The sequence below is a fragment of the Miniopterus schreibersii genome (assembly GCF_964146895.1).
Source record: "Miniopterus schreibersii genome assembly, chromosome: 9".
NCBI lineage: Eukaryota > Metazoa > Chordata > Mammalia > Chiroptera > Miniopteridae > Miniopterus > Miniopterus schreibersii.
In genome coordinates, this window is record NC_138118.1 from 68,949,200 (window position 1) to 68,963,826 (window position 14,627).

Below are 14,627 nucleotides of genomic sequence, written 5' to 3' on the forward strand. Positions count from 1 at the left end.
CATTGCCTTCTGTTCCTCCCTCTTCCATCTGTCTGCCCCGAATATGCTGTTACTTTTGAAACACAAGTATGATCCCTTGTGCCCTTCTCCCCCCATCATCCTGAACTTGTCCTAGTCTCTGATCCCTGCCCGCCTCCTTCCCCCTCAAGGGCCATTGCTTGTGCTGCGTCACTGGCTTGGAATACTCTTCCCCTCCTTTCTTCTAGCTAAGCCTGTACCCTTCAGATCTCAGCTTAATCATCATTTTTTTTTGGGGGGGGGGGAGCCTCTTTTCACCTCAACAACTAAGTCAAATTTATCTACTAGAAAATCGTATTGAGTCATGTGCTTCTCGGTTACAGCACTCGCCAAAAGCACGGTCCCTTTCTGTTCTTTGCTCGCCGCGGGTCTCCCCAGGACCAGCACAGCTCCTGGCACACTGGGGTTACCCTCCCCAAACGTCTCCGGATTTGCCTCCTGTGTGGGGGCATCGCCCCAGCTGGGGAATCCTGAGTGGGGCGGCCTTTCTGACACTGCGGTGCGACTATGGCAAAGGACAGCACTGAATAAGTATTTGCTGGGATATTTAGATGCAAGTTATTGGGGAGCCGAAGATGATTCATAGGTTGATCAGGAGACTCGCAGAGCCGGTGAAAAAGTTTCAGCTAAAGAAGATGAACGAGTTTAATTGAGGGCTGCGCTGCATCTGAGGTAACAAGCTTGCTAGGCGGAAAGGGCTTGGAGGCCTTTAAGTTCAGGGATGGGTCCGCCTGGGGCGGGATGCCACCCCCTCTCGGCCCCGGGGGCCCCGGCAGGCAGCACGCCCCCCGCGCTCACGCTCTCGCTCCAACGGCCCAGAAAGCGTCAGGAACCTCGGGGCCACCTCAGATGGCTCGGTCCCCTCCGTTTCCTATTCTCTCCTGTCATGCCTCTCGCGTCTTTTCTCCATCCCACGGCCCCTCCCGGGGACTTGCGCCCGCATCGTGGCGGCAGCGCCCGCGCTGCTCCCCCCCGGTGGCCGAGGCCTGGATTCCCGGGAACCACTGTCCCCTGCCTTCCCAGGGCGCCCTTCCCACGACGCCGGACTGTCCCCCTCCTGCTGAACACCTTTCCCACCTGGGCCCTTTACCGAAGCTTCACGATTCGACCCTAAAACTCCCGAACGTCACTGCCAGGTCCTCTGTCCGCGGGTCTCAGCCCACTGACCATCCCCTGGCGTCTCCCGCTTCCCTCTTCTTCGCTCCCTTCCCTTCGACCTAGTTGAAATCTAAGAATAGCAAGTTATTCTAGTTGGGGAGAAGATATTATCTAGTAGAGAGACAAAAAAAAAAAAAAAAAGCCGCGGCGAGTCCTAGCTTTTAAATCCCAGCTGGGCGGCGGCGCCCCGCGGCCGGCCCCTGCGGGGAGGTCGGGAAGCCCCGGGTGGCCCGCCCGCCGCGGCCGCGAGTCCTCGGGCGGAGGCAGGCGGGTCTCGGCCCCTCGCGCCGGTGGCGACGCGCTCACCACTTGGCGCGTCTGTCCCGGGGACCGTCAGCTAGTCACCCGTCGCACCTCTCTCCGGGCTGGAACCTCGGCCACAGAAGACACCGCCCCCTCCTTGACCTCAAGAAGATGGCTACTGCGGGGCGTCGGTACGTCTTCCGTCATCACGCGCGGGGAAGGCGGGGCCCTCCTGGGAGCTGGCGGGGGCGGGGCCAAGTGGGACGGGGCGGGGCTGTGAGGGCGGGGCGGGGCCGGAGGGGCTCGGGGGCGCTTCTGCGACTCGGCTGGTGCGCGCGCGGGGCGAGGCGGCGCCGGGAGGGTCCGCTCGACGCTCGGTCCGGGAGCACGACCAGGGGCAGCCGCGTAGCCGAGCGGAAGCCGGCGGCACCGGGAGTGGCGGCCACAGCCCGAGCTTGAGCGGCGGGAAGCACCCAGATTTGGGGAAGCCCCTGGAGCGGCGCGGCGGCGCCTCCCTTATCCAAGGGGCCGCGGCGACGGTCACGGGGCGCGGCGGCACCGCGCGGGACCCAGGCTGAGGATTCCGAAGAGGCGGCTCGGACTCCTCCTCTCCCCGGGCCGCCTCACCTGCGGACTGCGCGGCGGAGCCTCCGCCCGCGTAGACGGCACCTGCGCCGCCAGCTCACCGGTCCCCGCCCGTCGCCCTCTCCCCCGCCCCCCTCCGGCGCCAGGCCCGGGAAGCGCACCTGGACGCGCGGGGCTGCGGGAGCCGGGGTCCGGAGGACGCAGGTGGAGCGGACGCGGTTTCGTGGACGCCGGCCCGCCGCTGCCGCCCGCGTCCCAGCTGCCGCCGGTCCCTGAGACCGGGCGGTCGGTGCCCGCGCCCGGGGAGGAGTCGCCGGCCGCTGGGCACCATGAACGGCAGCAGCGCCAACATCACCTACGCCAGTCGCAAGCGGCGGAAGCCCGTGCAGAAAACGTGAGTGACCGAAGCGCATCTTCGGTGCGGGGGCTGGGCGCTCCCCACTCGGTCCCCAGATCCCCGCTCGATGGAACGAGGTCTCTTCCCCGACCCAGTGGAATCGAGGTGCGGGGCCGCATCGAGGCACCCAGGCCTCGCAGTTTTCCATGGTTAATTACTGCATTGAAAAATTGCCCCGGTCCCCAGCGCGCAGGCACCCTCTCACCCCCCCACCCGTTTGCAGCTGTGCGCTCTTCTGTGGTCCTGATTTGTTGACAGCTCTGGTCCGCCTGTGGGGCTGGTGGATTAGTTAACGTAAACCCGCCTTGAAACCCCCCTCCACTTTTAATATCCTCTTAGGTTAGTGTAGAGGACGGGCAGAGTTCTCATTCCTGGCAGGGCGAGGTGTTTCAGAGCTAAACACGCATCACCTGCAGGAAGGGGCTGAGTGCCTCTGCAGGTATTTTTTGGTCTAGTGCAATTGGCTTTTTGTTGCGCCCTTACTTACTTATTTGGAAGTAATTTTGAAGTGCTCAACGTGACCACGTCGGTAAAATGTATGTAGATTGTAGCAGGCAGAGTGAGTGTGATGGGCAAGGTGCAGTGGGGGGTTTGTTTTTTGAGCTACCCTTTTGGAGAGTTTTAGTTTTGGAGACTTTTGCGGTAGTTTTAGTTTCTCTGGGAAGTGGCAGATTTGAACCTGGAAATTAGTGAAACAGACATTTTCATTCTCGGTAACTTTCTCTAATTCCCTTTTCTCCCTCCTCCAAAGCTTTGTCAATCCTGATAGAGTGTTTACTAACAGATTTTTTGTTTGTTTTGGTGGGATATTTGCATGAGATGGCAAATAACCTTACAGTTTTTTCAGAAAAACAAATCCGTGTTTGAGACAGGTTTCCTTCTGTGAGCCGGCTGTATTCCTGTGTTTATTTCTATCATCTCTGAGTTACTTTGCTTCACATTTTTCAGATTTTCTTAAACAATTCTAAGAACACATTAAAGGTTTATTCAGAGCCAATCAGAAGTATGCACTCTGCCTAAAACTTAATTTAGGTCACAAATTGAAATAAGGAAAATAACAGTTTAAGATTTATATTTAAAAGCACTAACTAGTTCAAAAGTTTCATTCTGGAGTTTTAATTTCCTTTTTTAGGATTTCAATCTGAAGGTCATAGTTCTTTAGATCTAGACTTGGTGTTAACAAAGAATATTCATATATATATATAAATCAACTGATTATAATTTGGAAGTCTTGTCTTGCAGTGTGTCTAACATTAGCAATACTGGTGAGTTAGCGATTTTCTGTCTTGTCGGTTCTATGACATTGATTTACAAACTTGTATTTTGTAGAGTGATTTCTTATATGAAAACGTGCTTGTCTAGTTTGACTTTGTTCTTGAAGGGTAAAATTGAGAGGCATCCCAAATGCCTATTTTATGTATTTATTGTACACTTAGGATAATTTATAATACAGGTATTATGGGTTTTATGTGTATAGTCATAAAACTTGAAGATCTCCCTAATGGATTTTTAAGTTACTGAGTTCCTGTCAGTGTGTTACATAAGAACCTACATGACTTAAAAAAAAAAAAAAGTCAAATGCCTTATGTTTATATTCATTATAAAGTTTAACATTCTGGGCTTTTAGTTAACATTTTATTTTATTAAAGATCTTCCCCTTTTAAACATATTACATTTTCCTTCTATTTATATAAGTTGTACTTTTTATTATTTATCTGAATATTTTAATAAACTTCCTAAGACTTTAACATATTTGCATTTAATGATCTCTTGTAATACAGTGTTGCCAAAGCATTTCCACATTACCCTTGTTTTATTTTATTTAGTTAGTATAGATATTTGTCAGATCTCTATTGAGCACCATGCATTGCTTCTGGTCATATAAATACCTTAAGTGACACTACATTGCTCCATAGGAAAAGCCTAGTGCTGGCATTTACAGAGTCACATGAAATTGTTTATAAATTATTTTCACCTGCATGAAAAATGGTTAGGTTCATAATGCAGTTAATCAAAGTTCATTTAAGGAATGTGGCCATTAAACCTAATACTATATTTAATATGGATTTTTTTTTTTAGTTAAATTAGTAGTTTGTAGCTAATGAGGTCTAAAATATGTCAACATTGTCAGAAAAATATATCTTGTTTGAGCTGAAAATACTATTGAGATTTCACTTTGATCCTTTAAGTGAAAGCTATTTTAATCTACTTGAAGAGAAAATGTTGTAGCATAAGTGTAAGACTTTTGATGAGATGCCCATTTAAAGATACAGAATTTTAACCTGAAGCTCTTCTAGTCCACCTTCAATTGAATTAATTAAACAAGATAAACTCCCTCTAGTGGCCAGTCTGTCGTTGAAATTTACCTTTATTTGTAGGAAATAGATCTGAAATGTGTTCGTTTCAATCCCACTGAAGTATGTTGTACATAGTAGATGCTCAGTTAATGTTTCCTTCCTTTTCTGTGTAGTAAAAGTTATGAAATTAAAGGACTGAAGCAGCCTTGTATCTATCTGATCCAGGTTTCTACTTCAGGAAAACATTTTCATGACAACTTCAGGCATATATTCTATAAGTTACCTTAAAATGTTGTTCCATACTTAACAACACTCCTCAAAACAAAAAAAAACATTGTTTTTTACTTAAATCTTGTTTCATTTTCTTTGGAGATTATAACTGTTTTTGGTCAGTTTGTTGAGTTACGTTGTCTCATGGAGATAAGTGAAAAGTGTACCATTAAGTAGAATCTGTTTTTCTCTAGTGATGATAATTTCGGATATGTTTTTGTAGTTTTGAAGTTTTGTTAATACAGAAAAAGTTTTAGTGGTATTTCAATTACTGTACTTCTAGTACTGACTGTTGGCAAATAATGGATCCTGAGTACATGACTTCTACCTTTAAAAGTGATGTCAGCAGTAGTGGTGATCAAGCCAGCCATCAAGAAGTGTCAGAACTGGAAATAACTTCTGAGCTTTAGCCTCTCCTTTTCACTTAACATTCTTGTAATGTTACTAGAATACAAAAGCATTGTATTCTTTCCTGCTTTTGCTGAGTTGCTGTTCATTCTATTTAAATCTCAGGAACCTCATTTGGATAATACCCACTTAGTAGAATAAAATTGTGCAATGTTTTCCTGAAAAATGTTTCATATAAATGTAGTATGATACCATTTTCCAAATAGCCTGTAAAATTAAAGGGTAAGTCTTTTCAGTTACATAATTATTTCTCTACCATCATTTTTCTTTCAAATAGCTTTATTTAGATAACTTATACATAGTGACTGTAGAGGCTCTTACATATTGGAACTATGAAATGAGTAAGTGAAAATATTTACTTATCGGTAACATTTCTTTAAAAAAGGGGGGAAAAGGAGGAAACAGTGAGATATAAATGGAAAGAGTACTAGGTCTAAACTAAAAGACAAGGTCTTGTTTTCTTGCTTTTGTAGATCTGGGCACATTCTTGACCAATATAGCAGGATAGTCAAAACCTACAGCTAAAATGCCACTGTCACAACTAAAATGAGTAGAACAAAAGCATTTAATAAACTAAAGACTGCTAGAGATATAAATGAAAGAGAAACATAAATTCTGTTTTTTAAATAATTTTAGCTTACATTATCGCATAACAATCAATTCTCCTGTGAAACAGTAAGAGGCAGTATATGATTATGTTCTCAGTTCTGGGTATGGCTGAAATGTGCTGCCTCACTCTGAATAAACTCACATAGTACATGCTTATTGATGAAAAGAATTAAGACAGTTACTTAGAAATAAGTACCACACAAATAAATCTCTAACAACAGTACTTTTTTACTTCCACACTTCTGTAAAATTGCTTTTATCTATATCGTGGTTTAATATAACAAACAACTGTTTGATAGTATTTACTCTGATACAAACATGCACTGTGTTTTGTATACATAATTCCCCCCCCACCACCAGTTTATAATAGTACTATGAAAAGGTAATATTTTAGTTTTATAGATAGGGACCTGAGGTTCAGATTTAAAATTGTCAGGTAGGAAACGAAACAGTGGAGTTTGAATATCCGATCCCAAAACTTATGTTTTTACCAACTTCACAATACTACCCAGGTGAATAAGTTCAGCCGTGCATATGGTACATCTGTATCCTAGGTATTTCCTTATTGTCCAGTGTTCTCAAATAGTTAACTTTCTGAAATAAGTTATCTACTATTTCCCACACCAGATTTCCATACTTAAATCCATATTTGCATTCATACCCTTCCCTCTTAAGAGTCTTCTCCTATTTTAGTGATTTGTTCCCTCCCTCCCCTCCTTTAAAACATTGCTTTTAATAGCTGCATAGCACTCCATTCTCTTAGTATTCCATAATTTAACTGTTTTTCTTTTTTTTGGGGGGGGGGGGTCTATTTTTTTCCAACTTATAAATATTTTAACTAGTTTTTCAGAGAATACCTTTGAGTTATGTGAATTTCTATGCAAATTCTTAGTTATTTCCTTAGGGAAAATTCCTATACATGGAATTTTGGGGTACAAAGGTATGCATACTTTTAATGTTGAGCCAAATACTATGCTCCGAGAAAAGTGTCGGATTGCTCTGCAAAAAGTTTATGTTCCCATTGGTGGTCTTTCCTTGCATATTTGCTTAAAAATATTAATTTTGACAATTGGCTTTCATAGACAAACACTGGTGGGGTAGGTAATTGAATTTATTGTTGGGATTATGTGTGTGTGGAGTAGTAGTGTGGTGTTTAAAGATTTTTCTACTTGAGATGGCCTTTTGATACTGAATTGCTTTGTCTTATATTTTTTAGTAATTTTTACTTTGCTCCTTTCTTGTTTTTTGAGCGATTGTTTTGAAAATATTCCTATTAAACAATGCATGCACATTTAAGAAATTCAGTAATACGTATATGCAGTCTTCAGTTTAGCATGCTTGGTGTGATCTGTTGACCTTTATTAAGATAGTTAAGATTATTAGTGCTATTTCCTCTCTCCACCTTTCTTCATTCTTCCAATATAATGTTAATCACAATTTTAGATTAAATCTACTTTTAGTGTTTCACAATTTTTTTTAACTGTAAGCATTGTTTACTGCTCAGCTAAGTAATGTGCTAGGATTACACCTTTTCTTCTTGTTCTGTGTTGTCACTGATTTCTTTTCTACCTATTTTCCATCTTCATATTTATTTGCATCTGAGTTTAGTTTTCTCTTAGGTTTACTGGAGGCAGACTGTTTCTGTCTCTTGCTTTCCTTGCGATTTTTCTAAGAGAAGGGTACTTGCAAAAAGCTGTGTACTCTGACATCATGAAATCAGACTTGATTTACCTGTCTTTAAGACCTGATTTAGATGCCACATCTCCATGAAACCTTCCCTCAGTACTCTACCTGAGCTCTTACTTTCCTGAACTCTTGAGCATCACTTTTATAGTACCTACAATATTGAGCAATACATTATGCTTGATTTTGCCTTGTTATAGAATGTCTCTCCTCTTAGTACAAAAGATAAGCTCCTTAAAGGTAGGCCTATCTTCTGTGTTTGTATCTACCAGGGCTTTCCAGTTCCATGCACATAAGTAGGTATTGGAGAATTATTCATTTTATTCACTCCTTTAACAGCTGACCAACACACTTAGGACTTTTCTGCTAATGTTTCAGTGATTTCGGTATAGTAGGTGAATTTAAAGGGAGTATGTGGGTTTAAAGGGAAATACTAAAAAAAAAAAAGAAATATTCATAGAAGAGTTTTAAGGGAATATTCCTAATGAATTCTTTTCAGGATTATGGAAGTGACTGATTTCTAAGGCATGTTTCATGTTCCAAGTTTTCATTGTTAAAGCCTATGCAAGAGACCATATGTTGTTTGCACCTCATTGCCCTCCTTAGGTAGAAAAGAGGGAACGGGGCTAACTCATCACAACTGTGGAGCCAGCAGCAGGAGAATGACTGCAGAGTTCTGACTCATTACACGTGACATCCAGCCAGGATTCTCAGACGTTGTAAATGGTTTTTGCCTCATATGGGGAAGCAAAATATCCAGTTGTATCCAGCCTTATAATGGAATTTAATGTTATTTGTGCCACAGATCACCTTCCCAATATTATATGAAGCATGTAATTTATAACTATAAACATTCAACATTTATATTCAGAGATAAATAAGTATGCACTGAAACCATGGGGAAGAAATGAAGAATGGACAGGTTTAAAAGTTGGGCTTAATTGGGTATAGTTGGTGTGGCAGAGAGATTTACTTATTTGTTGGATGGAAAGCAGATGCAGAGAAGGAGGTGCTTACATTCTGGGAAATATGAATGAGAGGACATCCAGGTACAGGGGCTGGAAATTAAGATAAACAAGTTATTGGTAAGTAACCTGAAGCAGTGGGAGTGGATTAAACCACCCAGAGGAAAAAGCTGATAAAGCAAACTTGGTGCTGTGATAGGTAATCTCTTGTTAGAAAATGTCACTTTATTCTCATGGGATAACTGAAACTATATCTTTGCACGTCATTTGAGATTTTATGATAAATGTTGTATAAAAACATAATTACAGTAACTTACACTGGGTTGCTAAATTTTTCAGCTTAGTTTCAGACACTGGGCACAAGAGATGGGCCTAACAGACGTTTTAGACTGGGATGTGAAAAATTAAGGCTTTCAAGATAACATTCAAACTGGCATTGGACATGCTGTTGGGCCTGTCACCACCAGTACTTGTAGCGTGCAGGCTTCTAGAACAGAAGCATGGCATGCAGTCAGCTGGAGTCTTGATTTCACAACTATTTTGGTTACAGGTTGGGACAAGATTTTTGAGGTTAAGGTTTAAAAAGTAATAAATTTTTTCTTTGCCTGATCAACATCCTACAGTCTATTTCAGCAGACTTCTGAACTCTAGGTGTCCCAAGTCCCATCGTACTGGGACATTTATATTTCAGATATAGCCTTTAATTTAAATAGGTGGTTGGCAGTATATTTTGGCATAGATTTAAAGACAAAACAAAAGTAAAAGTTACTAGCATAACGCAAGTCAAATGTAATCGATGTAAGATTTCTATTTTTAATTATTCTGTATATCTTCAATATGTATGGATACGTATGAAATATTTTCACAAAGTAGTTCTGGATATTTCTCACAAAGTCAGTGAAAAAGTGTGTCAAAGCCATTACTTTAGCTTTAACAACATTGGGTTTGAGATGCCAAGTCCAGTGAGTACGTCTCAATCCTTAATTATTTAATTCCTCTGTGCATTTAACTTTGTTCTGTAATCTCCAAAGTAGTCTATTCTGTTTCTTATCCTTTCTGTCTTATCATTCCTCCTCTGTCATCTTTGTCTGTGCTTCTTCCTCAACCTTACACCTAAATGTTGGTATTATTCAAGTGTGTGTTCTTCTCTGTGTTTGATATGCCTTGTATTGGGAAATATAGTTGTTATCCAAAGCTACAAACTCTAGTCATTTGCAGCCTCTCCTTACTCAATGTTTTCCTCTCCCTTCCTATACCTAAGTTGGTTAGCAAGTGAGTTTAATTCAGTGAACATCTGAGTCTGGCTATGTACCCAGCTTTGTGATAGGCGCAAAGTGTGTGTTTAAATATCTCAAGCCAGTCTATACTTACTATCCTACTGTTACTGCCTTTGGTCAGGCTCCTATCATTTCTGCACATTTCTGATCAGCAAACATTAATTGAAAGATCACTCTCTGTCAAATACTATGCTGAGCAGTGGGGATACAGAAATAATTAAGTTTTCATAGTAGTAAGAGCAACAAACAAGTATATACAATATAGGTTACATAACACTAGACTTAGGAAATGTGAACTCATGCTAAATATTCCATCTTGTGCATAGTACTACATTAGAGCTGTGAACAAGTTTGCATTGTGTAAAGAAGCAGTCTCTCCTAGGGCAGAGCTGAATTCTGCAAAGAGCCAGGGCAAGAAAGGCAGCACTACTTGGAGGAATACCTGTACGCCTCTTTCTTGTACTGTTGTTATTTCTCCCTGTGTCGTGTCAGCTTGTCTTGCTTCAGTGTTTGTTTTAGTCTCTTCTTCCCAGTGTTTTATTATCTTTACTGGAAAGTTACCAAGAGTGCAGGGCCGGATTTGATTTTTAATTTAGGGGAAATGTTATCTGCACAGAATATTTTCTTAGTGGAGTGGTTGTGTAAGACATTTGCATAAGATGCATCAGGTATAGAAGTAGTGGGGGAGGGATCCCCTGTGAGTGGGTCAGGGAAGACTTGACGAAAGTGATCTAATTGCGCAGGGCTTTGAAGCTGGTGAGACAGAGCAGGGGAGTAGTGCCTATGAAAGCACCAGAGCACGTATTGGCAACTGTAGGTCATTTCTTAGCTCTGGAATATAATGGACAAGGAAGGCCTTGGCTGGAAACAATGAGGCCAGAGGAATAGTTAGGGGCCATAGGAAGATCAAGGAGCATTTTGTTTGCTAGGCTGAGGAATGTGGACTGTGGGGAGCCACTGAAAGTTTGCATCAGAGGAGTGACCTGGAGTTACATTTTAGAAAGAGGCGCTCACCTCAGTGAGATCTGCCCCGCATTGTGTGCTCTCCGTCACCAGTCAGCTGAGTGAAAACACAAGACTGGTCATGCAAACCTGAGCTGAAAGCTTAAGATGACTTCAGATACCAAAGTCCACAGTTTGGCACCATTTCTGTGAGGAGAGTTGCTGCACTCTCTGCCTTGAATATTTTCCCATCAGACACCCACAGGGCTCACTCCCTGGTTGTCTTCATGTCTGTGCTGAAACATCACAGCAGAGAGACCTTCCCTGGCTGTCAAAACTAGCGCCCCTGTCACTCCTTCGTTCCTTACCTTGCTTTATGTTTCTTCCTGATGCTTACAGACAAAGCTCTGTGTTGGTGTGTGTATCTTCCCACTGGGATGTAAGCTTCATGAGAGCAGGAGCTCTCGTGGCTTTCGTTCACTGCTGAGCGTTCTGTGCTTGCCACATGCTGGGTGGTCAATATTTGTTGAAAGAATGTGGTCCCAACTGGTACCATTGTAGTTAGCTAGTTATTAATAACAGCAAGCAAGCAAGGGGAAGGCCACACATCATAGGCATGTGCCCTGTAAAACATTGGAGGAAGGGGACTGGACACAGGGAAGATACACACAAGCTCAGTAAAGGTGGGGGGGACTAGCGAAGGTGCTTGCTGTCAGTCACACCTGGGAGCAGAGATGGTGGGCCAGCATGGGTGTGGCCACTGCAAGGGCTCAAAGATTTGGGATACGTAACCCCCTAAAGAAAGGAGTTCAGTCTGTTAGGCTCTTGGCTCTCTTGGGACTCGTGTGCCTGGGGCTTGTGGGGCTCTTTGGCCCCTGCTTCCATGCTTTCACTCACAGGACCCCACACCCAGTGGACTGGTGGACTGCAGCTAGCCTGATGCTGAACTGGCCCCAGCTCCAGCAGGGAAAGGAAATCCAGACCCTGCCTTTGCTTCTAGCTTTACTGAAACCCCAGCTACACTTCTATGACAGGACTAAAGGAAATGGGACTTTAGAAACGCAGGCATTTAATTTCATACAAATAAAAATCACTCGTGCTAGTCTCAGAAAATTGTTTTTCTTGGGCTGCTGTTAAGAACTCCACGCCCAGCAGCACCCAGTGGGGAAGAGCACCCCCCACTTTGCCTGGAATCACAACCCGCTTCCCCATTCTCCTCTCTCTTGCACCCTGTGTGTCACACTTCATACGGGGCTTCTCACAGCTCACCCCTCCTCAGTCATGTCTCCTCCTGAAATCCTGTTTGTCTTTCATGATCCATTTCATATACCATCTTTTCTGTAAAAATCTTTTTTCAAGTAGTTGCTCCCAGTACTTAGCTCCCATAACACTTGGAGGAATACCGCTACGCCTCTTTCTTGAACTGTTATTTCTCCCTGTGTCCTATCAGCTTGTCTTGCTTCAGTGTTAGCTTTACTCTCTTCTTCCCAGTGTTTTATAATCTTTATTGGAAAGCTACCAAGCATGCAGGGCTGGATTTGATTTTTAATTTTTGGAAATGTTATCTGAAGAGAATATTCCTTAATGGAATGGTTGTGTAAGACATTTGCATAAGATGCATCAGGTACAGAATTAGTATGGGAGGAATATGTAGAATAGTATTATTCTGGCCTGCCCAAGACATGATAGGTGCAAATGAATATTTGTATTGACAAGAGAGCATTACTCAGTGAGGTAGACATGCATTATAGGTAAAAGTTGAAATTCAGTTGATTAATTGGAGAAATGTAGTAATTAGGTGTTACTTGAATTTGATTATAATGCAATATGATTAAGGGAAACTAGCTAGAGAAACAGTCACCATTAATTATACAGTTACATAAACAGTCTGGAAGTAGTTTTACTGACTTACTTTGTATGTGTGCCATTTTACCAATTAATCATTTTTGTAGAAATAACATGAACTATAATAGAAAAAACTAGAAATAGGCAAGTTCAGAAGAAATTTCTTGTTAGGGACAGTGTAAAAACTGTTAAAATTTCATATTACTTTTTATCTTTTTGCGTAAAGTATTCCCCACATATAACATCAAAAACATATTATCTAGAAATGTTTTGATTGCATCAAATTAATAGCACTATACTCATGTCAGTTTCTGCTTTTTAAGGTACTGTTATTTGAATTGTCAAAAAATGTCTTTGTTTTCTCAATAAAACTAGAAAAAAAGACTTCGTTAGAAGATACTCCAGATAATTCTTTATTTTTCTGTCAAATGGAAAGGTGCAGGCATGATCTTAAAATTACTTTGTTTGGTTTTCTAATAGCTTCTCTATATTTCAGAATGAGTGTCTAATGATCTGTAAATTCACTTTACATAGTGAATTTCTGCTGTGAATCCTAGCTAAGGCCTTTGTGTAAACTAGTTTAACTTCTTATTTCTAAACTCAAGTTCTCTTAACCATAAGTGTCTTTTCTCTAAGATGAAAATCATACTAAATGTTGGGGTTTCATTGGATTTTCTAATTGAAGCACAAACTATGGATGCTAATAAAGTAGAAGTACTGACCAGTCATAAAAGCAAAATTTGCCAGTAATCACAGTTAACCTCTAATATTTGTCATTCAACAAATATAAATATCTAAAGTCAAATTTTTTCTTGTTTTAATATTGGAGGACCCCATTAGATGGTGTTTGGACCATCTGGAGGTCCCAGAGGGCTTCGAGAAATTACCACTAACAGGATGAAATTGTTAAATTTAGGAAGCTGGGGTGATGAATGTGAGCTTTTTATTTAGGGTGGCTCTTATTTATGTACAACATAAATGATGCCACGATGCTTCTAGAAAATTGCAAAGGAAGCATGATTTTCACATAATTTATTACAGATTTCTTCCCCCCACCCTTTCCCTAACAATGGTTGTATTTAAAGAGGGGAAAATTCTAGTAGATTTGTTCATTGGAAATCACTATACCACATTCATATGAAATATATAAGATATACTTAGTGATTTCCTATCATGGGTTCATAAGCTTTTAATAAAAACATTATGAAGAATTTTGCCCATTCTCTCCTTTTGCTTAATTAAGATATAAAAGGCGCATTTTGAAAGGATTTATGTAAACTGAAAGATTTCAGATGTTTGTTTTATGAGAGAAATATTTGAGGAGATGCTATAAGGCAGTGGAAATGTTTGCTTTATAGATTTTAGAGTATTTCACAGCATTTTGTTTGTTTTTCAGCATCAAGCCAGTCCCCGCTGAAGGAATCAAGTCAAATCCTTCCAAGCGACATAGAGACCGACTCAATACAGAGCTGGACCGTTTGGCGAACCTGCTGCCTTTTCCACAAGATGTTATTAATAAGCTGGACAAGCTTTCCGTTCTGAGGCTCAGTGTCAGTTACCTAAGAGCCAAGAGCTTCTTTGATGGTGAGACAAAAGGGTTTAATTTTTCTGTCGTTGCTTATAAAATACTTATGTTGAATTTGGCTGCTGCTGTGTTGAGAACTGCAAAAATTAGCCACATGTGAAAAAGTTTTGTTTATTGCTGTATAGTAAAACTTAAGTAGCAGAGCCAAATTTCTCATATTTCCAAAAGTCAGTTTTCCAGATTTATTCATTAAACAGATGCTGCCACTAAATGATAATGTGGTGTCATTCTTTGAAAATTATGTATTTGGAACTTATGCTCATATTAAGTATGTCAGTTTCCAGTTCCACTTCTTTTTCCAATTTATTTTTTTAAAATCTCTCTTTTTTTTAATGGAAAGAATAA

At 41.6% G+C, this 14,627-nt stretch overlaps 1 protein-coding gene across 1 annotated transcript in view; it reads left to right on the plus strand.

The window, feature by feature from the left end:
• Window positions 1-1,750: 1,750 nt before the first annotated feature.
• AHR (aryl hydrocarbon receptor) overlaps window positions 1,751-14,627 on the plus strand; it is a 42,838-nt gene continuing 29,961 nt past the window's right edge. The window contains exons 1-2 of the mRNA XM_081146450.1: window positions 1,751-2,398; window positions 14,094-14,281. Of these exons, the coding sequence (XP_081002576.1) occupies window positions 2,334-2,398; window positions 14,094-14,281 (253 nt within the window). The 5' untranslated portion in view covers window positions 1,751-2,333. The remainder of the gene's footprint in view (window positions 2,399-14,093; window positions 14,282-14,627) is intronic.